The following is a 22,511-nucleotide window of genomic DNA, read 5'->3' on the forward strand; positions in this document are numbered from 1 at the left end:
AAGCTCTCCATCCCTAGAAAGACACTAAACTGACCTGCTCCATTATGACAGTCAACACAGGATCAGCAAAGGGATGACCTTTACACACAGTCCTGACACTATTCAGACTCGTGCATCTGCACTGAATTGTGTTGTGAGTTTGTATGTGGGCCATTTAAAATGACTTTTGCAGTTCTCTACTTCCACTTGGCTTTCTGGGACAGATGCCCCTTAGTGTTTCAAAGCAAGATGTTTTAAGGACTTGTCTTTCCAGTTAGAGTCCCAAAGGGTTGGGGTTTCCAGTATGGAACACAATCCCCTTTTGTTCTTTTGGAAAAAGCTAAATGCTTATGAGGTCCTTCCCTGTAGTGGGTAATTGACTCTTACCCATCTCAGCTTGGCTGTGTTGTAGTTATCCTGCTAGTCAGCTCTGGGAATAGTTTCATATGAAGGGGTATATTTGGTGTGTCTGTGAAATGGGGTGAGTTCAGGGTTTTCCTGTGCTACTCTTTTTCCTCCAAATCCTTCTCATTTTTAAGTGGACTTTTTGTTAAGGTATTCTTATCCAAAATATATTAAAAAAAAAATACAGGGGCCTCCCTGGTGGCGCAGCGGTTGAGTACTGGGTTGTGAAGCTGCCTGCAGCTTCTGTAGCGCTGGTTTGATCCCCGGCCATCGACAAGGGTCCCACATGGTGCACAGACCTCTCCTCCCACGCCTGCTGCTCCCCTTAGCAGTGTATTTCATCGGTCTGCCTGTTCTGCTCTCCGCTCTGTCTCTGGTGAATTCTCTCACCCTATCATGCTTCTGACTGTACCCAGTGCTTGTAAAAATAAATAAATCTTTAAAACAAAGACAAAAACAAAAACATACAGCTTATCTAGCAGGTTGTTTGCAAATGTTTTCAAACTTTCTATAGGCAAGATATAGTCCTAAATGTTGATTTTCACTTCTGTTATTTCTGCATGTCCAAAAATTGATTGTCAATACCAGTATCAGTGAGTGTCTTTAAGTCTTTAACCCATTTTAAGTAGACTTTTGTGAGTGATGAGTGGTTCAATTTAACTTTTATGCATGTATTTCTCCAGTAGTGCCACACAATTTGTTAAAGTATCTTTCCACATGGGCTGTTCTTGGCTCCATTGTTGAATATTAGTTGACCATATATGCTGGGATTTGATTCAGGTTTCTCTAGTCTGTTCCATTGTGCCAGTAACCACAGTTTTGATTACCATGATTTTGTAGTGTAGTTTGAAATCAGGATGCCTAACAACTATAGCCTTCTCAACATTTTATTTAATTAAGTAGTTATTAACTTTGAATCTAATAGTTCAAAAAGTTGGTAGCACCCTTCTTTTTTAATAAGTTGGTACTGTGGCACAATTTTAGTTGCTCTTATCCGAGCTTTTGAATGCTTTTTTCTTTTAAAAAAGAAAAAGGGCAACAGCAGAACATGGCAGGGGGTGTATACATAGGAAAGGGAGCATTAGATGTGCCCATATTTCAGTAGGGAGTCCCTGTGGCTTGTCATAGATCATTTTGATTCCTGGGTAGAAGGTAACGGCTGCTTTTCTTCATGCCTTATGGGTGTCCAGTAGGCTATACAGAGGTACTTCCCCCACTCCAGTTATAGCTATTATCAGAATAACTATAAATCAAAAGGGTAAGAAAAAGCACTGACTTGTCACCGTGGAGCTCATATCACTTCACTGAGCAAGGATTTTATACTTTTACTTAAACCCTGCTCAATTTTATTCATTTCAGTAGAATTGTTTACTAGCATAATTTCCTAAAGCACTTTGCATAATTGTTTTTACTGACTAAATTTAGTCAGGGTATTATTTCATTAATAATGTGGCTATTTTCAAAGGGAAAATACTGATTTTTTGGCTTATAATTAATTCACAGTTTTCATGATCTGGGGATTTGGAGTTGTCATCTGTGATTACTTTCTAATCTGATATATCTAGTAAATTCTTGCATTACATAAATTTCTTCAGAAGAATTCAAGTTATTTTTAATTATATGTAGAATGAAATAATTCCTTACAGATTAACATGACATACATATGTATCTTGAATATTAAATTTGTACCTGTTATGCCGCTTTGTGATCCACTGTCATACTTTATCCAAATCTTTATTCGTTTCTGTTATCATAGTAAACAGTCAAAGTTTTGTTTTAGATTTGATTACAATGCTCTAAAGCTAGTAGTAACTTTATCTTCCTGCTTGAAAATAGGAATAAGTGTTCTAAACTTTCATTATGATTTGTGTGTAACGAAGAGTAAGTTTTCAGGCATGAAAAGTAAGTTCATGGTTGTTATTAAGAACTGCTGAAGTATGCACAACCATTAATTATCTTTAAGAAAATCTATGAAATAGAATATTACATGTTTAAGTCATCTTCCTTATACTTAGTAGCTACTGAATTCTTTCAATTTTTCTTTGGGTGGTCTATTCCCTGTGCCATTTCTTTACAATAGAACTTGCCCCAAACTAGATTCTCTCAATCACCTGAGTTTGTCTTTCTTTTCCAAACTACATTTGTTCCTCTCGATTGTTTCTAAAACTATTTTATCCCAGTATTCTACACCCATTCTCCATGGCTCTCTTGCCTTCACAACAAACTACGATTATTTAGGATAATATATGGCCCTAACCTCAAGAAGATAACCGTGGGTAGCTTCTTGTCTTCATTTATAAACTATTCCCTGATGAGTTACCAAGAATCTCCTCTATCCAGATAAAATATTTTGACTTCTACCTAAGAACTAGTATATGAATAAATGCCTACTCTGCTCATGGAATCTAAGGTTTGGAATTTGAACAGGGGGCAGGTTTTGTCTGGCCCACTCTATCTGAGGTCTCAGGTGGGTAGTTGGGATACTGGAGGCTAAAATGATGTGAAGACACCTTCAGTTAAACGTAGAGTGATACTGGCTGTGGTCATTGGTTTCTCTTCACAGGACCTCTCTGTATAAACTAATTTCTGTTTTGTTTTCTCTGAGCATGTCAGCTGATTTCCCCATAGTGACTTCCCTCATAGAGAAAGCCATATGAAATTATCATTTTTTTTACAAACTAGCCTCAGAAAATAGAGGCTACATCTTGATGGGTGTAGGAAATATTTCTGTGGCCATTTTTAAAAAAATCTATAATATGTAGTAGTAAGGAGCTAGTTTTGATCCCATATTCTCTAAAGTTTTCCTAGGCTATTATCATACTGAGCTTTCCCATTTTTACCTTTATGTTCAAACCACTATTCCTTTGAGTTGGGAACTTTTAGTATGCATCTGTTTTGTCTCCTCAACTGTATTGCAAAAAATAATTCAGTATAAGACCTTAGATTCCTGTACTTATATTTACCACAGGGCTTTGGGCTTAATAGGTGATCAATAAAAATCTGTATTAGAGTCAAATATGCTTAGAATATGAGAGACCTTGCTTTTATGCATTGCAAATGATTATGATAGTCTGGATAAAGGATGCAACTGTGGGGTGGATATTAGTGGATTTCATCTCTATAAAATAAGTAAGCAAGAATGATAGGTTAGACAAAAGTAAATGTGTTTGGGTTTCATGAAACAGGGAAGTGTAGGTGTCCACAGGCCTGATGGAAGACAGTCAATAGCAGGTATACATTTTATATTTTAAACATTGGCAGTATTAAATTAATTCAGTAAATAAGAGTAAATAATATGTTAATGGCTTTCAAGTGTATGGTTAGATTATGAAAAGCAATTATACTTTACACTTGCTTCATTTTTAAATTGGTAATACACATGCTTATTGCTACAAACCAACATGTATAGAGAAAAAATAAGTTTTCCCTCCCCAAATTAAGGATACAAATTTTTGGTTTATTGTATCTGTAAAATTATCTTTGTGGTCATTTTGTTTAATTTTCATTGTTCATATCAATTCTTATATGCAATACTCATGGTTATGTCAATCACAATCTCTACATATGGTGATGATGGAGTTTGAGCAACTGTTACTGCTCTAAAAAGCTAACTTAACAGACTTTGAATTGAAATTTCTAATTTAAACTGAGGCTACCCAGTGGATGGTGGTGGAGGACTATGGGTGCCTTGGTGGGTAGTGACATACATCATAAGGGTGTGATTCTATACCTCTAAATCACATGCAGTTTGTAAATCAAATGTCCCTATAAAAAAAGGAGGAAAAAAGAAAAATTTCAAACTTTGTAGTTTGTCATAAGATAGTGGTTTGGTAGGAGGGGTCAATTTTTCCTGTATTAATTTACTTTATAAATATAGTAGCCCTATGATAGCATTGCATAAAATATTATGACTATTATGAAACTAAAACATCTGTGTTAACCAAATAATTTATAATTTTAATAAGTTACATGGTAATATGTATCCATTACAATAGTTTAAGAAATACATTGAGAATTATTTGGACATGCAATTTTCACGTCAAAAGTAAATGCATGGGATATTATCTTTCAAGCTCCTCAATTCGAGGGGTATTTGAGATTTCGAAAATAAAATGGAAAGAATAAATTTCAGTGAAGTGAAAATAACAAGTCAGAAATCTGAAATATTTATAATCACTCTAGTCAGATCCTATTTATGTAAATAAGTTAAACCATATCTAGTTATGTTTTTATGACACTGAAAACTACTTAACCTTTAGCTAGTTACATTGGCATAGTTTTGTAATTGCAAACTTTATAGAATGGCTGTTCATGTAATTATTAGCTACCTAAAAATCTAAAAGCATGCTTGATTAATATTGAAACTATTATGTATTGAAGATGGCTGATCACACTGAAGTGATGAAAGGCATTCATCAATACCCAGGTGTTCGATATCCCGTCCTTACTCCTAATCTTCAAGGTTTTCATCGTGCTGTGAGTATACTTCTAATTTTTCTAAAATAGATATGCTTCTTACTGTTTTTTTTAAAGATTATTTTTATTCAGTTATGCATTCAAGAACTGGGGTATAGGGCCTCCCCGGTGGCGCAGTAGTTGAGCACTGGGCTGCCAAAGCTGCCCGCAGCCCCTGCGATCCCTGGCCGGCCAGCTAGGGTCCCACGTGGTGCGCAGACCGCTCCTGCTGTGCCCGTTGCTCCCCTCAGCAGTGTATTTCGTCAATCTGCCTATTCTGCTCCCCACTCTGGCTCTGGTGAATTCTCTTACCCTCCCGCGCTTCTGACTGTACCCAGTGCTTGTATAAAATAAATCTTTAAAAAAAAACAAACAAACTGGGGTATAGGCATGAGGTGTGTGTGTGGGGTGGGGGGAGTGAGAGGATTCACCAGAGTCAGAGTGGGGAGCAGAACAGGCAGATTTACTGAAATACACTGCTGAGGGGAGCAGTGGGCCAGACAGGAGAGGTCTGCTGCCCATGTGAGTCAGTTCCCTGGCCTGAGATTGAACTCATGCTGCAGTCACTGGCATTAACTTCATAGTGCAGAGACTTTAACCCCTGTGCCACCAGGGAGGCCCCCTGCTTCTTATTGTTTTGAAGATATTTGCAAAGTTAAAACTGTCATATATAACTCACTTGTTATCCTATATAAATATTTGTAAATAACTAGTATTAGTTCATGGAGATCAGCAGTCCCATGGTATTGTTAAGGACTAAAGTGCTCCATATACAGATTTTCCATTTTAAACATAAAAATACATTAATCCATTTTGATAAAATTCACTTCAAAGTGCTTTCCTCTTTTTTTAAAAAAAGGAAAACAGAACATGGCTTAAACATTTCTTGATAGAATATAATTGTCAATTGTCAGCTTTTTGTCACTTATTTCCCTCCTCTTGGTGAAGGTAATCATTGCCATAACTGCTTTTATAACCTAATCTAGAAAATTGAGAAATCTGTATTTGAAAAGTCACTGAAGTTGGGAGGGGGTAAAGATAATAAAAGGGGCAAAGGAAAAAGTAAATTCAAAATGATAACCTAATTAAAGGCTGATGAGAGGATGAAAAGGCATTACACATAGGGATATGGTTGTACCTGTCATAGTATGGACCTATATAAGTTAGACTGTGAAATTAGAAGATAATTTTAGGCAAAATCTATGTGAATTAGAAAAAAAGTCATTTAAAAATAGAGTATAATTAATCAAGAAATATTTCCATAGATATTCAGAGATTTTATAAGGCTACTAGTATTACCTGTAATTAGGGTAAACATGTAATTTAGGAAATGAAAAAATAGAGGTCCTCCCTTGTGGCACAAGCGGTTAAGTGTCCGCACTATGAAGCTATCTGCAGCCACTGCAGCACAAGTTCCATCCCCAGCCAGGGAGCTGGCTCAGCAGACCTCTCCTGTCTCGCCCACTGCTCCCCACAGCAGTGTATTTCAGTAGATCCATGTGTTCTGCTCCCCACTCTGTCTCTGGTGAAGCCTCTCACCCCCTGTACCCCAGCTCTTCTATGCATAAATAAATAAACTATGTGCCTTATTTTATTTTTTTTAGGATTTATGTTCAATTTATGTATTTGAGTATGTGGAATAATTGTTATAAAATAGCTAATCTGCTTTTTAAATTTTTGTTACTGAATTTTGACTTTAAATTGTATTTTTCAGGTTGCTGCCGGAGCCACTGAAATATCAGTTTTTGGCGCTGCATCTGAATCCTTTAGCAAGAAGAATATCAACTGTTCTATTGAAGAAAGTATGGAGAAGTTTGAGGAAGTCATTAAGTCTGCAAGGAACATGAATATTCCAACACGAGGGTAATTAAGAAATTTTACAAATTTTACTTAGTTTACACCTGCTGTTAAAGCCCGTATATGAACTACCTATACATTATTTCACTATTTATAATGACTAGAATATCTATTTGTGCCATGTGATCAAGGTCATCACTATATATGGTACTATATATAATATATAATATCACTATATATAATAAAAATTACAGTTGATTCAGAGAGACTAGTATGCCTAACAAAATTATTACCACTTCATTTACTAAAAAATTGCAATGCAGCTGGCTTTTGATCTCAGCTAGCATGAGTTGGTTTAAAAAAAATCAACTAATGCTTTCCAAATCATATTATAAACAATTTTAAGATCCATGACTTTTCCTTCAAAGAATATTTGATGGACGTGGAACTTTGCATATATAAAAGATAGAATTGAGCCTTTGAGCTGCATTGGGAAGTTGCAAAATTCCCATTGAACTGCAGAATCCCCTGCTTTTTCTGTGTGACCCCAAAGCAGTTGAAAACCTGCTTTGGTTGTTGTCTATTTCCAGCAGTTCTGTCCCTCTGAATCAACTGCATTATACAAGCAAGGTATACTCTAACAATTATTAACTAATGCTGCGAGATATATCAATATATAGTGATGGCCCCGATCACATAAGACACCAGCTAATTTTCTATTGGTTTTATAATAAAGGAGATATAAACATAGTACATAACCTTAATAAATGAAAAAATACAGCATTTGTCAGAGAAGACAGTGCTATCATTGGATTTAAATGCAGGTTGTACTTCCTTTGGTTGGTGAGCAAAGTTTTTTTGTTGTTGTTTCTTTGTCATGAGCTATAGTCTTTATTTGTGATATAGCCATAGAAGTCACATTCTGTCACTTCAGCGACAGTAACAGACCTTCCCAGATTCAAGGGCAACTAATAATCTTGATAGAGTATCAGTGTCAACCTGCATGAAGGCGTTGAACTATAAGTAAGAGTACAATATAACAAATACAGTGTAATATACTACATAACATATGGCCATTTGGAGAAAATACAGCCTGCCACAGTTCACTTTTTACTCACAATTTGCATCTCCTTATGGAAAAACTATTCATCTTCTTCTCTCAAGGCCCCCAAATGTATTACAAAAAACTCAAATATCAGGATCTTGTCACTCAATCAAGCATGGATGAGACTTAGATATAAGAGTTTTGAAATAAAGACACCAATATCTGCTCTACCCTCCTATCCAACATGCAGTTCTGAAGTTGGCATAGGCTAACCCTCTGCATACTCCCACTCAAAAAAGGCTGTAACTGTGAGATTCATTGGAGTTGATGGTCTATGGCACCAGTTTTCAACTGGGAATAGTTCTACTACTTGTAAAGTATTTCAGTGCCTCTTGTCTCTACTAACAATGTTATTGGATGAGGAAAGTTTATTGTAGCAGGAAAGATTAAGAAAATAAAAGTGGATTCAATTTTGTATGATGGCATTAGATAAGAATTGGAATTCCACCAAAATCATTTGGAATGTGAGTAGAGTTGGACTACGCTATATTGAACTCTTTACCTTTTTAATTTTTTTTGTTTGTTTGCAGTGAAATAGCATTGGTTTACAACCTGTATATAATTTAGAGGTATAGGTTGACATCTCTTAGGATGTATATTACTACACCATCTCCTTCCTTCCTCATAGCACATTTTTAAACACATAAAAGAAAAAAATTAAAAGCAAGATAAAGTATTGCCAAAGACAGAAAATAAAGGATGTCTATTTCATGAGGTTATAGAGAAAAATATAGTCCCACTGTTGGTGAGACTGTAGACTGGTTTTGCCCCTATGAAAAACAGTGTAGAAGTTTCTAAAAATATGAAAAAATTGACATACCATATAAACCAACAATTCCACTTCAAGGTATCTACCCAAGGAATGTGAAAACACAAATTCAAAGGGATATGTGCATTCCTATATTCATCACAGCACTATTTACAATAGCCAACAACCTAAATGTCCGCTTACATAGGAGTGGTTTAGGAAGATATGGTGTATATATGCACTGTAATAGTATTCAGCATTAACAGATGAAACTTGCCATAAAATGAGAAAGACAAATCCCAGATGACTTCACTCATATGTGGAACAGAAAGAAATCAATGAAACAGACCAAAACAACTCTAGCAATCTCACTGATGAATTGAGGCTACTAGACTCAGAGGGGGCCCAGTGTACTATGGAGAAGCGCTAGGAGTGTGGTGTGGTAACAGACATCTGAAATGGTATGAACCTATAGCTCAGAATCATACACAATGCTGTAAGCCAACATTACTGCAGTAAAAATATACCCCAAAAAATGTTTTACACTATGTAAGTTCATTATTTAGTCTTGCAATTGGAAATTACCTTCTTCCCTAAAACTTTTATAGTTTAAATTAGATGTTTTTATGGGCAATATTGATTGTGGATACTCATTAATATGCCATTGGTACTCATTTAAAGAAAAGAGCCATGCTCAGCTAGTAGAAACTAAAGTAGATGCTTCAGTGTGCCTTGCTATGGCAACAGCTGTATCAACATGTACTTGGACATCATCCAGAAAATTTATGTTGTGAGCCTGAAAAAGCCATAAGGCAGTACACATTTTATGAATACTCACTACAATCACTTGAATTTTTATAAAAATAGTAAACTTTCATATGGCCTAAATAGCAAGCCATTTTTAGGATATTGTTGTTCCTTCCTTCAGGAAGCACACATGTATATGTGTGTATACATTTTTAATACATGCTTAGAACTTTATATAACATCTGGACACACTGTGAAAAAATACCATGCCAAATCACTGCCATAAAATGCAGTCAGCTAACTGCTGCATCTACATTATGTGTGAATGGCAATGAAATGTGTATATTTTGGATTTCATTCTTTAATTGTGTAATTCACATGATATGTTTAAAAATCCAAGTAATATTCTATTTCTAAAGTTTAAAATATTTTCTTTTTTTTTACCATTGGCTTTTATTGAAAGCAGTATACCTCTTGGTTTGTTGAGATCCTTTTACAAGTGAAATGCCTGGTGATATTAAGTAGTCTTCTAGTACAAAAGAAGACTTATGTAATGTGAGACTGACGTAATGTAAGAGTCTTTTTTTTCCTTTTTATCTGAAGCAGATACCAGCTTTCTGAGTAAAATCACATGAATCACATACATACTATCTGAGAATAATCATTTAAAAAGTAAACCATCACTGAGGTGCTGTTAACTTCACATTAAAATTCTTGTAAGTGTGCATTATAAATTCCCAAGGTAAGCATCTGTGCATATGAAGGCATATACGAGGAAGACAGCTTTATGTGTCTTGGGCCTAAAAGTCAAAATTATATATTTTAAGAAACTACGAAATGCAAAAATATTCTCAAATTCCCAGAAAAAGTACATAATAACAAGGAGGGGGGAAAGTAGGGTAACTTAGTAATTAATCTAGACTATCATAGATTACTTTTAGGTACTAAAGAAAGACAATTTTTCGATAAGGTAACATTTTGTTTTAGGCATAACTTCTTTATAAAACATTTTCCTAGTGCCACATATGTTATCTATCTCTTCACCTACTATCACTACCATCTGCTTGCTTCTGTCTAATTTATTTGAAAAGTTTCCAAATAAGATTGTATTACTTATATTAGTGACCAATTTATTTGATAAAAGATACTCAAACTTAGGAAATTCTTTCTGTGCTTAATTATTGGTGGACTAGCTGTCTCTCTCGCTGAGTTCTAGCCTTTAAAATAGCAATCTTCCTAACTGCTGCAAAAATAAGAAGTCTTTTTGTTCAAAGTAGTGAGTTTTTACTGGTTTCCCCTTTGTGAAATAATTTATAACTCAACACATTGACTCAAAAACTTGCAGACTGCTTGTTAGCCAATCCATCCAAGTTCAGTTGCACAGGGTTTGTGTTTCCTCTCCTCCCCCTGTCCACTGCAGAATGTCATTATGTATTCTGATCCTGACCCTGAAGGCAATAGCAGTCTTATTGAGTGGGATAATGAGCCCCCTTATTTAGGGGTCAGGTTTTGAAATACATAGTGACTGGCAGGTGGTCTTTCTCATGACTGATGTTGTAAGTGTTCCTCCACTGGATGATCTACCCCAATGGGATTCACTTGCATATCACTGTCTTATAAGTAAGCAACATATTGTCAAGTTCCTTTCCAACCTCTGTTGTTCAATCCAGTCCTTTGTATTGGCCTGGAGGAATAATTCAAATCATCATTTACCAAGATATGGTATATGAAACATCTGTTAGAGCTATTTTCTTTCCTATGTGTGGTGTATTTGATGGTCTATACCACTTTTAGCCTTATGTATTACTCCAGTACTTCTGTGTGCCAGAATAACATATATTCAACAATAGTTAATACATGTAAGCAATTTTTGCAGTGATGTATAAACTGCCTTCCTGTAGAACTTCTAGGTAAAGATTGTGTTTTATCATTTTTGATCAAATTAATTGTCTAGAGCAAAATGAAAGCAGAATTGGTGATTGAGACCAAGAAACCATCTTTTCTTACATCATGTGCAGTTACATATAAATAACATAAATATTATATATATTATTTATATGCATATTATATATGTATCTATAAATAGGCTCCAAAAGTTTATTTTTGGTTGGTTTATTAATAGTGTGATGCTATTTGGTGTTGCTTATAAGTTGATGGATACTGCAACAGTACATCAATGCAACTTCTATATTTAAATTCTTAAATTAGTTTAATTATCATAATTTCTGATTTCATCACTCTTTTCTCTTGACGATAACAATGTTTGATTCTACTCCAAGTGTTTGTGACATTTAGGCAAGGCTTTTACTCTTCAATTCTTTTTGACAAAATGATTGGCGGGACATGGGATAATTGTAGGAAGTTAGGCTAGGATATTACCTAAACTGTACGTTCCTTTTGTTGAAGACTTGAATGCTTTAGTTTAGGCTTTCTCATGTTTATGTATGATATTGTTAAACAGCCTCAACATGGTCAGTGGTTATACTATTACTCTGTCATCCTAAATAATGTTTAAAATATGCTTCTAAGTTTCCAAAATTCTATCATATCTGACTGACTGAATTAGAACATACACATCCCAGATTTAGCTGTATGTTCATTATAATGATTAGGAATTTCATCGAAAATTATTTAGAATGTGAAAATATTAGCTAACATTTATGTACTAGGAAATGTTACATGTTTACTATATGCTATCTTGTGATAAAGCCTACCAAAGTTTAAAGAAACATTATGTTAAAACCATTGTGAGCTATTTAGAGAAACTTCATGGAGAAAGTGCTATAAAATAAAGTCAGTAAAGATAGGTAAATATGTGGTAATATTATTAGAAATAATTGAATTTTCAGGTAAGGGAGGAATGTACAGAAAAGAAAGGCATAATGAAGAGAAATCTCAAGAAACGTTTTGGTTATAGGAAGAGAATCCCTTCATTGGTATAGAATGTTTTGAGGCTGCATAACAGAGGAAAGGTAGAAAGTTAGAATGAGGCTTCATAAGCTGTTGAACATGAGCACCAAGTTTATTTGGTAGATAATGGCAAGCCATAAAGATTTTCAAAGTGATAAAATATGTAATCAAATTTATGTTCTAAGAATGTTGTTTTGGCAGTAGACTGGAGTAAAAATGAGGGCCATGAGACTAGGGGAGCACGTAGGAGATACCTGAAACTGCCCTGGAGGGGGATTCAGGGACAGCTTTGCACACTCAGGCTGGTTCTAGCAGAGATTATGTGCTTTAGATGGTGGAGTGGAAGACTCAGTCAACCTTGGTTATTGAATTTGTTCTCAAAGATGACTAACTAGGATAATAACTTACTAAGACAGATGCTTAGAATTACTATATCATTTTTTTAAGTGACAAATGTAGGACTATAGGTTAATGCAAGTATGGAATGAGTACCATTTTGGATATATTAAGCTTAATATACCATGTGAATGTATCAAACAAATTATAATGTGCACAGAGAGCTTTGGAGTTGTTTCTAGAGTTATTTGTATAAGGTTGAAAGAGACTATAGGGACAGAGCTGCCACACAGATTTTTTTCTGTTTCCATTACAAACATTCAATATAATAACTTTTAAAACATTGCCAAACTAAGAAAAGTTCCCATGTTTCATTAAAAATAATATGGCGAGCATGCACAGTGTCACATACGGGTACCTATCTCAGATATATTCTCTAGTAACTTGAAAATGGAATTTATTTATGTGGGAAAACATAGATGTTCTGCTATAACATGAATTCATAACTAAGAATTCTGAAGCCTGTTAGGCCCTCCTTGCCAATGCAAAGTAACTAGAACCATCTCAGTTATAGTTATGTGTTGTAGATTTATGACACACAAATACACTGGAAACCTAAATTGAAAAATAAAGGTATAAATTTACTGCAAGAACTGGTAAAATGTACATAGCAAAGGATAAAGGAAGTCAGATATTCCTTATAGAGACATTTAAATAACTCAAGGCTCTCAAAGAACTTGTATATAAACCAAAAGGCACCTATGGTAAAAGTTATAATCCACAGAAGGTAACAAAGTACCCTAGGAAAAAGTACCCTAAGAAAAATCAGGACAAGGTAAGCAGAAAAGGAAACAGAGCTAGCGGAAAAGAAAGGTGTTCAAAATGCTAAAATGCCAACCTAGAATTCTCTACCTAGCCAACTATTACACAGTGAAGGTGAAATAAAATCATTTGCTGACACAAACAGTCTGTCACATTCTACCTTTGCTGAAAGAAGTACGAAAGAAAACAGATCAGAAAAAAGAAAATTGAAACAGAAGTATGGAAAAATGAAAAAGGACATGAAAGGTTGAAGTTTGGGTTTTTAGCAGAGTAGAAACTGTTTGCCTGGGCCTGTGAGAAATTTAGCCACCAGCTAATGAAAGATGGATAAAAATGCTATAGCATAATAGCAAAAAAAAAAAAAAATCCTGAGATATTATTAGAGATCTGTATAATATCCTGTTTCAGATAAGGGAATCAATCAGGTACTCCAAGTGAGACAGTTTTGCTAATAGTTGAGTGCTTTTTTTTTTGTTTTTGATTTTATTTTTGGCAAAATGGAACTTATAAGGTTATTTTAAATTATATTCTGATTTTCTGATTGGTTTGGAATATTCCTAACTAACAGTGTTTTGTTTTGGTTAAGCTCCTTCATGTTTCTGTACAACGGATATTGAGAGCCATTCAAATAGATTATTAGAGAAACACTCATGTCCAGAAACTGACTTTAGCAATGTGTCAAAACAGAAAATTTAACTTATTTTCATAATGAATAAATGTGTTCTCAGTTTTTACCAAGGGTTAGTAAACCTTTTCAATAAAGGGCCAGATAGTAACATTTTAGGTTTTGTGAATAAGGTTGTTTACATTGCAGCTACTCAATGTTCCTGTCACCAGCCACTAATAGTAGGTAAACAGATGGGCATGGCTGTATTCCAGTTAAGAGTTTATTTACAAAAGAAAGGTGAACAGAATTTGGTGTGTAGAGCTTGGTCTACCAACCTGTGCTTTAGAAGTTCAGGTAAAGAACATAGTTGAGAATCACCACATTTGCTTTGGAAGAAAGTAGCCACATGTGTGAGTATTAATAGTTTGAGGTAAACAGTTACAATGATGGAAAGGAGTCATAGAAGATTAAATGCAATGGAGTCTGAAGACCTGGCAAATTATAGACCTAGGAAGGAATCAAAGGCAAAACTTGAATGAATGAAAACACAAGCACAAAGGGCATTGTGGCATAAGTTGTGGCTAAATAATAAGAATACAGGGAAGGTATATTTGCTTGATTTTATATTTGTTGTTGTTTTTGCTTGTTTTGCATCTCACATTTAAAGGGAGAACATGTAAATGGATAGTTTGAATTTTCTATTTAATTACATATATTATTTTTGGGTTCAGGATAGATTATGTTCCCTGTTTCATCCTCATCACCTTCTCTAGTATTGTGTTCACATCGATCAGTAAATAATTATTACAGTAGGAAGAGCAGAGAGATGGGTTTCCTGTCCATCCAACTTTAAAATTTTACATGTATTTGCCCTCTATCCTTCCCTGTTATTGTATAACTATTTAGTTTAATATCAAAACATAACTTTTATTCAGTTTAATGCTTCTGATATTAGGCTACGTATTTCAAGCCAATGGATATGTGTTGAATCACTGAAGGTACATTTTTTTTTTTTTTTACTCTAAACCTGTTATGAAATTCATTGTTCTAGAATGAAGAAATACAGTATTGTCTTCTCTCATGGGTTTACCCACACTTCTCTGTAAGACAAAAAAACCTTGTCATTAACTACCTAGTATTTTGAGTGCCTTCTATCTAAAATCTTTAATATTCTGGCCCAAATAAAGGTATCTCTAGCTTCTTTCCTGACCACCCCTTTCATCCTCATGAGAATTGCCTAATTCCTGACAATCAGATACATGATTCATTATTTTAATACAAATGTCATAAAATCTCTGAGGAAAGTTTAATAAAAGGGATAGGCAATGAGCTGAAAATAGCTAAAATGGGCTTTTCCTAAAGTGTACTAGTTTAAGATATAAATGTATCATTGTCATTGCAGGAAAAACTTAACTTTTTATATTAAAGAAGCTTATGGAATATCTATATTTGGACCCTTTTAAAAAGACTAGACACTATTCTGTTTGGAATGATTTAGGTAAACCCCTGAGAGATAAACAAGATGAAATTTAAGGTGATGGATTGTTGTAGGAGTTTTTGGGGGTGATTAATGACTGTATCTAAATAAGGCCAAAACATCCAGATGGGATGAAGAGAGAAATTCAGTTGGACATCTGTTACTCTATACATATATATGATACCAAAGACCTAGATCTTTAATGATTGAATAGATTTACTCATTTAAATAAAACACATAGTTCATTGACATGCTTTGGAAGTTTATCTGTTGCTACACATATAAACAACCACATAAGAAATTCATGTTCTCTTATCCCTATCCAGCAGCAAATAGAATATATTACATCATAATTAGAAAGATGAAAATGTGATTTAAGCTTAAAGTGCTCCAAAATTGTTTGTTTGATCTGAAAATAATGAAGGCGTCAAAAACAAACTTTCTTGGTGCATTTTTGCCTATTCCTTTTTCTACAATAAAAGCTACAAATTGGCTCATCTATCATTCACATATTTATATGGCTCTGTATTTTGCATTTAGGTATGTGTCTTGTGCCCTGGGCTGTCCATATGAAGGAAGCATCACACCACAAAAAGTGACAGAAGTAAGATATACCTCAGTTTTCTGGTTCATGGTAAAATGATGTATATTATCTTAATAAGTGATCATTTTCCTTACTCTTTACTGTACAATAGGAAATCCCTTGTATTTCTCTCTGAAGACAGGTTTGATTATTTAATAGGTTTATTTTAATCCTGCAGACACTACAGGACACACTCCTTTGAAAGTTAAATAACGTATGTCTTATTTTGGGTGCTCCAACATGAAGGCAACAAAAGCAGCTGTTTGGGTTCTGTGTAGATAGAAGCTCTTTCTGTCGGAATGTCAGGGAAGTTTGTGCATATACACTTAAACTTTGCCTTGGCTGCATAAGTAACATTCCTTCGTTTTGCTCCTCTGAATATAATACATTTACTACCACTGCTATTCCAAGCAATTTTATAGCAACAGATTATAGTCATACGTAGCTTAATGTTTCAAAGACAGATCCCATATACAATGACTGTGGTGCCAATAGACCATACCATACAGTGTACAGCCTATGTGTGTAGTAGGTTTCACCACCTAGAGTTGTGTAATTACACTCTAGTAACTGCACAAGTAAGTCACCAAAGGATACATTTCTTGGAACATAACCCCATCTTGAGTGATGCATGTCTGTGTAGTGGTTTAGAATTGCTTACCGAAGATTTTCTGTTTCCAGTTTCTGTTGATTACTAACAAATACAAAATGATATCTTTGAGGTTATATTAGACTGTCTCAGAAACTTATTTGTATAGGAAGTATATAATGCACACCTGTAGTAAGTTTGTTAATTTTGATAAATTTACAATATGATACTAAAGCAGAGAAGGTGGCATTGTTAGAAAATACAAATGTATGTATGCTAAACTTTTAAACTTTTTTTTAACTTTTCAACTTCTGAAAATTACTGCAGATTTTTCAAATGAGAGCTATTCCATAGTCTTATTTAAGCAAGACCTTTACATACAGAGGTAAATATACTACAAAAATGAAGCTTAAATTTTCTAGTACTTCACTCACATGGGCCTCATCTGAGACTGTTATTAATAGATATTCACAATTGCATATTTTATTCTTAAGGAACTCTTCCAAAATGCATAACTTCAGGCTCCGTAAAACCTGAATCTAACATTGCCTATTAACTATAGTGCCCCTGCTTTTTTTGGGTTTTATGCCTTCTGCTTTCTCTGGACAGACCATGTTCAAACTCTATTCCTGCCCCGGATGCCTGAGGAATTGCTGAGCAGAAGCATGAAACAAGCAGATTGGAAACATTAGAAATTCACACCAACAATCTTCTGTACTGTTCTAACACATTATGTGATCAACACCTTCTCTACTCTCTAGAATGACTGTTTCAAACTGTTCACTCTGTTCAGTTCTCTAGTCCTTCCTCTCTTTTGCGTGTGTGTGTGTGTGTGTGTGTGTGTAATCCTCCCCATTGACTCCTGAACAAGTTCAGATCTCTTCCACCTGAAAAAATCTTTCTTAATTCAGCTTCCCTTTCTATTTATTGACCATGTCCATCCTTTTACAACTTCTTCAAAAGACTGACTACAGAGGTTTCCATTTCCTCATGTAATACCAGCTCCTTGTCATACTTCAGAATGACCTCTGGACCATTCTGTCTACTGAAATTACTCTTTATAAGATCACTCTTAGCACTTGTACAAAGAAATGCAAGATCATATTAAATATTTTTGACCTCTCAGCAAAATCTGGGATTGTCGACAATTCCCTCCTTCCTGAACCTTGAATTTACCCTTGATACCACACTTCTGGATTTCCTCCAACTAGTTCAGTTTCTTCTTTGAAGCCTCATTCTCTGCTACCTTTCAATTAGGGAATTCTAGTATGCAATGTGCAGTAGAAAAGAGTGGGCTTTATACTTTCATTATCAAGTCTCCAACTAATAATAGTCTCCTATTAGAACTAGGCAGCCCTTTCTGAGGACCCTCCAAACTGCTTTAAGATATTGTTATTGCCTTTCTGAAACATAAGTTGATTATATTACTTCAAATTGTATTGTGGCTTTCTACTACTCTTATGATAAAATCCTTAACCAAAATACTAAACTTGGTTGGTGTGCAAGGCTCTTTATGGGCTTCCCTAGGCCTATATTTCCAGCTTTATATGGCTTCATTCCCCATTGTTTTTTCTTTTATGTGACACAGCCCTTTGTGTTTGACTTTTCTCTTGCCTGGAATATTCTTTGAGTTTTATATTTCATCTGCATGGAATACACCAACTTTTGCATTTGACATTCCTCTTCGAACATTCTTATATCCTTCCATCTTGCACCTTTCAACAAGTTAATGCTTACTTTATCTGAAGCTGTCACTTGATATTTTTCTGTTTGACAGATTTAAGTCCATTTCTTTTCCTACATGCTCTTAAAACCCTGTGTCTTTGTTCCAGAATTATTCTTATACTTTCTGTTTACACAAATTAGATTTGAAATGGTTAATGTCTGTCCTCACTAGACTTCAGGCTTCATAAATAGATAAGCTGTCTCAATATTTGTGTTCCCGGCATAGTACCTGGCATAAAATTGGTACTGACGAAATATGTAATGAATGAATTTATGAGTGACCATGTGTCAAGTTTTGTATAGTGTTTTTTTAATATACATTCTTGTTTCATTTTCATGATGTAAATTCATACTTGTCTGATTCTAGAATCCATGTTTTTGTCAACATACTGTCATACAAATTCACTTTGTTTTTTGAAAATTACATTAACTATTCAGCTTGAGGGGACCTTGCATTGTATCTCACATAAATATCTACTTTGAATCAGTAAAAATTAAGCTGGAAATATTAAGGGACTCTACAAATTACAAAACTACTTAGTGATAGAGCTGAGACACTTTTAACCCCTAATCTAAGGCCTTGAGAAACACTGCTTCCAAAGTAGAAAGTGTAATGCTTCTGTTTAAGGGTTGAGAAAAAAGTAAAACTCCCATAATTGAAATTGTACCTTATTATTCCATCAATGAACACACACACACACACACATATATGACTCTCAGGCAAATTTGAATATTGGAAAGCATTAAGTACAGTACCATCATTCCAATGTTTTATATAATGCTTAGGATTTAAGGAGCATGGAAAAGGACCAAAAAACTCAACTATGTGTTGACCACGGATATGTCATCTTAGTTGTGTTTTTTTGCCTTTACGAAAGGGTTTGTCTGTTCCTTTCCATTGTTTTACTAGCACTTCACCTTTCCCAACAGGTGTCTAAGAGATTGTATGGCATGGGCTGTTATGAGATTTCCCTGGGAGACACAATTGGAGTGGGGACTCCAGGAAGCATGAAGAAAATGTTGGAAAGTGTCATGAAAGAAATCCCACCAAGTGCCCTTGCTGTTCACTGTCATGACACATATGGACAAGCCTTAGCAAATATCCTAACGGCCCTTCAGGTATTCTGTATTATTGTGTGTATTGTTAAGGTGTGTATCCTTAGTTATAATCTAAGTATGTTAAAATTTTAGTGAGATATTTATAAATTACTATGAATATCTCAATGGTGCCTGCCACATGACACTCAGGAAACATTTGTAAATTGCACAAATTTTTAGGAAAGTAATGTCTCTTATTAATGTTAATTTGTTTTTGATAAAATCCCTGAATTGGTTCTTTTTAAAATACTAATCTTTTTTTTTTTTTCATTCTGTCTGCTTTTTCAAGTCCCATGTGCTCTCAACCATAGAATTTAATGGACTCAAATGTCATGGCATTTTGAGGAGTTAAAAACACAGAGTAGACTGTACTGTCGCAATCATGTAATTAATGCACTTTTTGATAATTCGGTGCTCGATGATGAAATTTGATGCTAAAGTATAGGGTACTTGTTTAAGATATTTCCCTGATGTTGGTAAGCACATCTTTGAAAGACCCCATTTTTTAATGAAGTATATTGTTTGATGATCAAAATGAAACAATCTAAAAAGTTAGAGTATTAACAGTTACTAACTAAATTTGAATAACTGTTATTTTGAATGTATTTATTTGAAATAGATATTTAAGAATGTTATTTCAGATTGATGTTAGTTTCTTAAGCTCAGCTAAAAATAGATTCATTTGGTATTCTTAGAACTCAGTATTTTGACAGCTAAAGATAAGACTATGAAAGTTTTAAGTGATGCTGAAAATCAATATGTAAAGCTTAATGTCACAGTCTTAAAGTATTGGATTGCTTGGCAAACGTTAAAAAGCAGTGTGAAGATCAAGCCCCACTAGGGCTTACTTTGACTTTGTAACATATGTGCATAGATCCTCATTTATCCTCTGGAAGCAGGCAAGGAACATTGTATTGAATTAGAGACAAGAGAAAATTACATCCCATGGACTTTTGGGCGTGGGAATTTTTACAATTTTCCTTCCCTAGGTATTCTAGTTTCTAAAACAATAGAGAACTAGGCATTGCTTCAGGATTTTGTGTTCTGCTACAACTGTAACTTATTAAGTGTTCCTCACCAGCAAGTTCCTGAAAGAGTGTCTTTCTCCTTTTCCCTTCCTTGGTCCCTCACCCTCCATCTCTCCTCTCTATGGTAACACTTTGAGTTATATTTCATTAGTGTAGCCTTTATACTGAATGATAGTTTAATTCTTTTGAATAAGGCACAAAACCCGGGAACCCATAACTCTCCTTCTGGACTCGGCCTGGCTTTTTGAAAATGCTCAAATTGCAAAGATTGTTTATTCCCATTGTGACTTTAGGGTTAAGGAAGGCCTAGCTGAGAAAATACTGCTTAAAATCAGCTCTAAGGAATGAGAAAGAAGTAACTCCAGTAGATGTGTGCATGTACTCATGAAAAGATTAAAGAATACAGAATTCTTACAGAATAAACAGTTCAAGTAGATGAAACACTATTTGGGCAAAAGGCCTTGGGAGTGGGGAGGATCGTGTTGTAAGAACTGGGTGGAAACTCGTATGTTCAGAGGCGAAAGTAAATCATGTAACATTTGCTGAAATTAGTTAAATTGCATAGTCTCTTTACAGAGAGGTGAGGACTGAAATCCTGGAGTTGTGCCCTCCTGTCATAACCATACTGGGGGCAGGAAACACCATTAAGCCGAAGCAAAATGGGAGATATGGATGAGAACATGTATAAGACTCAGATCCCCCAAAATACCATAGCGTCAGCCAAATGGTGACTCAGCAAAACTTCAACCTCAAAAGGAACAGGAAAAATATTCATTCTCACGGCCTTGGTAATAGAGGAGAAATATAGTCTCCCTTCACATTTCATAACCTTTTATTGACCCTCATGTGGGTTCAGATTCACTTGCCAAGTAGATAAATTATTTTGAACGAACACATCTTCAATTGAAACTGAAGTATCTGGTGTGTATGGGATACTCTTCAGCACCTCCATTGGGTAGTTACTAGGAAGTGAGTCTGTATGTAGTTGTCACTGTGGTTTCTATTCTTTTACTAGGTGCACTAGCTTGCTCCCTATATGGGAGGTGGGAGGGCAGGAGGGAAGCAGGGAGCCTGGAAAAACAATAATGTACTTCCAACTTCATATTATATTGCCCTGGAGCTCAATTTATAGTCACAGAGTTAAGTAGGTGGAAAAGAGGCTAACAGCGGCTTATATAATAAGCGACATGAAGCCTGTGAGGTTAGTATAAGGAATGATTGAGAAAATGGTCAAAAAGCAGATTGCTAAGGAAGCTGAAGTTGGGGGTGTATAGTTTTTTGTCTTTACTGCCTTCCACGTTCATATAGCTTGATAAACTATTTGACAGAAGAACATAAGAAAGAAATATATTCTATTGCTCTCGCTCTCTCTGAAAATGTGTAACTGAAGTAAACTTTAAAAGTTTGGGGACTTTTATGTTCCTCAAGAAAGCTGAATGTGGGGCCTCTCTGGTGACACAGGGTTACGCACAGCACTGTGAAGCCATCTGTAGCCTCTGCAGAAGGAACTCAAGTTCTTTTTTTTTTTTTTAAAGATTTATTTATTTACACAAGCACTGGGTACAGTCAGAAGTGCAGGAAGGTGAGAGAATTCACCAGAGCGGGGATCAGAACAGACAGACGAAGTACACTGCTGAGGGGAGCAGCGGGCGGCAGGAGAGGTCTGTGCGCCACGTGGGACCCTCGCTAGTGGCCGGGGATCGAATTGGCGCTGCAGAGGCTGCGGGCAGCTTCACAGCCCAGCGCTCAACCACTGCGCCACCAGGGGAGGCCTGGAGCTCAAGTTCTTTGTCCAGCTAGCCAAGAAGTTACCCACATGGCACAGCAGACCTCCTGTCTCGCCTGCTGCTCCCCTCAGCAGTGTATTTCAGTCAGTCTGCCTGTTTTGTTCCCCACTCTGTCTATGGTGAATCCTCTCACCTCCCCCATAACTCTGGCCTACACCCCAGTTCTTGTATGCATAAATAATCTTAAAAAAAAAAAAAGCTGAATGTAGCACTGGCATAGCAACACACACACCCTGCCCCAAGTAAGTGCTGCCCTTTCCTTTTCTTATTCCCCTCCCCAATACCAGCAGTAACAACAAAAGAATAGGTGTAC

The 22,511-nt window shown here is 35.4% G+C and overlaps 1 protein-coding gene across 4 annotated transcripts in view; it reads left to right on the forward strand.

Moving 5' to 3' along the window:
- The window catches only part of HMGCLL1 (3-hydroxy-3-methylglutaryl-CoA lyase like 1), a gene marked incomplete at both ends in the record, with an annotated part of 155,570 nt that overhangs the window by 61,915 nt on the left and 71,144 nt on the right, over window positions 1-22,511 (forward strand). For 2 of the 4 annotated variants that reach the window (XM_084228213.1, XM_084228215.1), the window contains 4 exons: window positions 4,765-4,860; window positions 6,554-6,702; window positions 15,929-15,992; window positions 19,216-19,404. In XM_084228213.1, coding sequence (XP_084084339.1) covers window positions 4,765-4,860; window positions 6,554-6,702; window positions 15,929-15,992; window positions 19,216-19,404 — 498 coding nt within the window. The remainder of the gene's footprint in view (window positions 1-4,764; window positions 4,861-6,553; window positions 6,703-15,928; window positions 15,993-19,215; window positions 19,405-22,511) is intronic. The other 2 variants (XM_084228214.1, XM_084228216.1) reach the window with 2 other exon arrangements.

Source organism: Talpa europaea, assembly GCF_964194135.1.
Source record: "Talpa europaea genome assembly, chromosome: 2".
Lineage (NCBI taxonomy): Eukaryota > Metazoa > Chordata > Mammalia > Eulipotyphla > Talpidae > Talpa > Talpa europaea.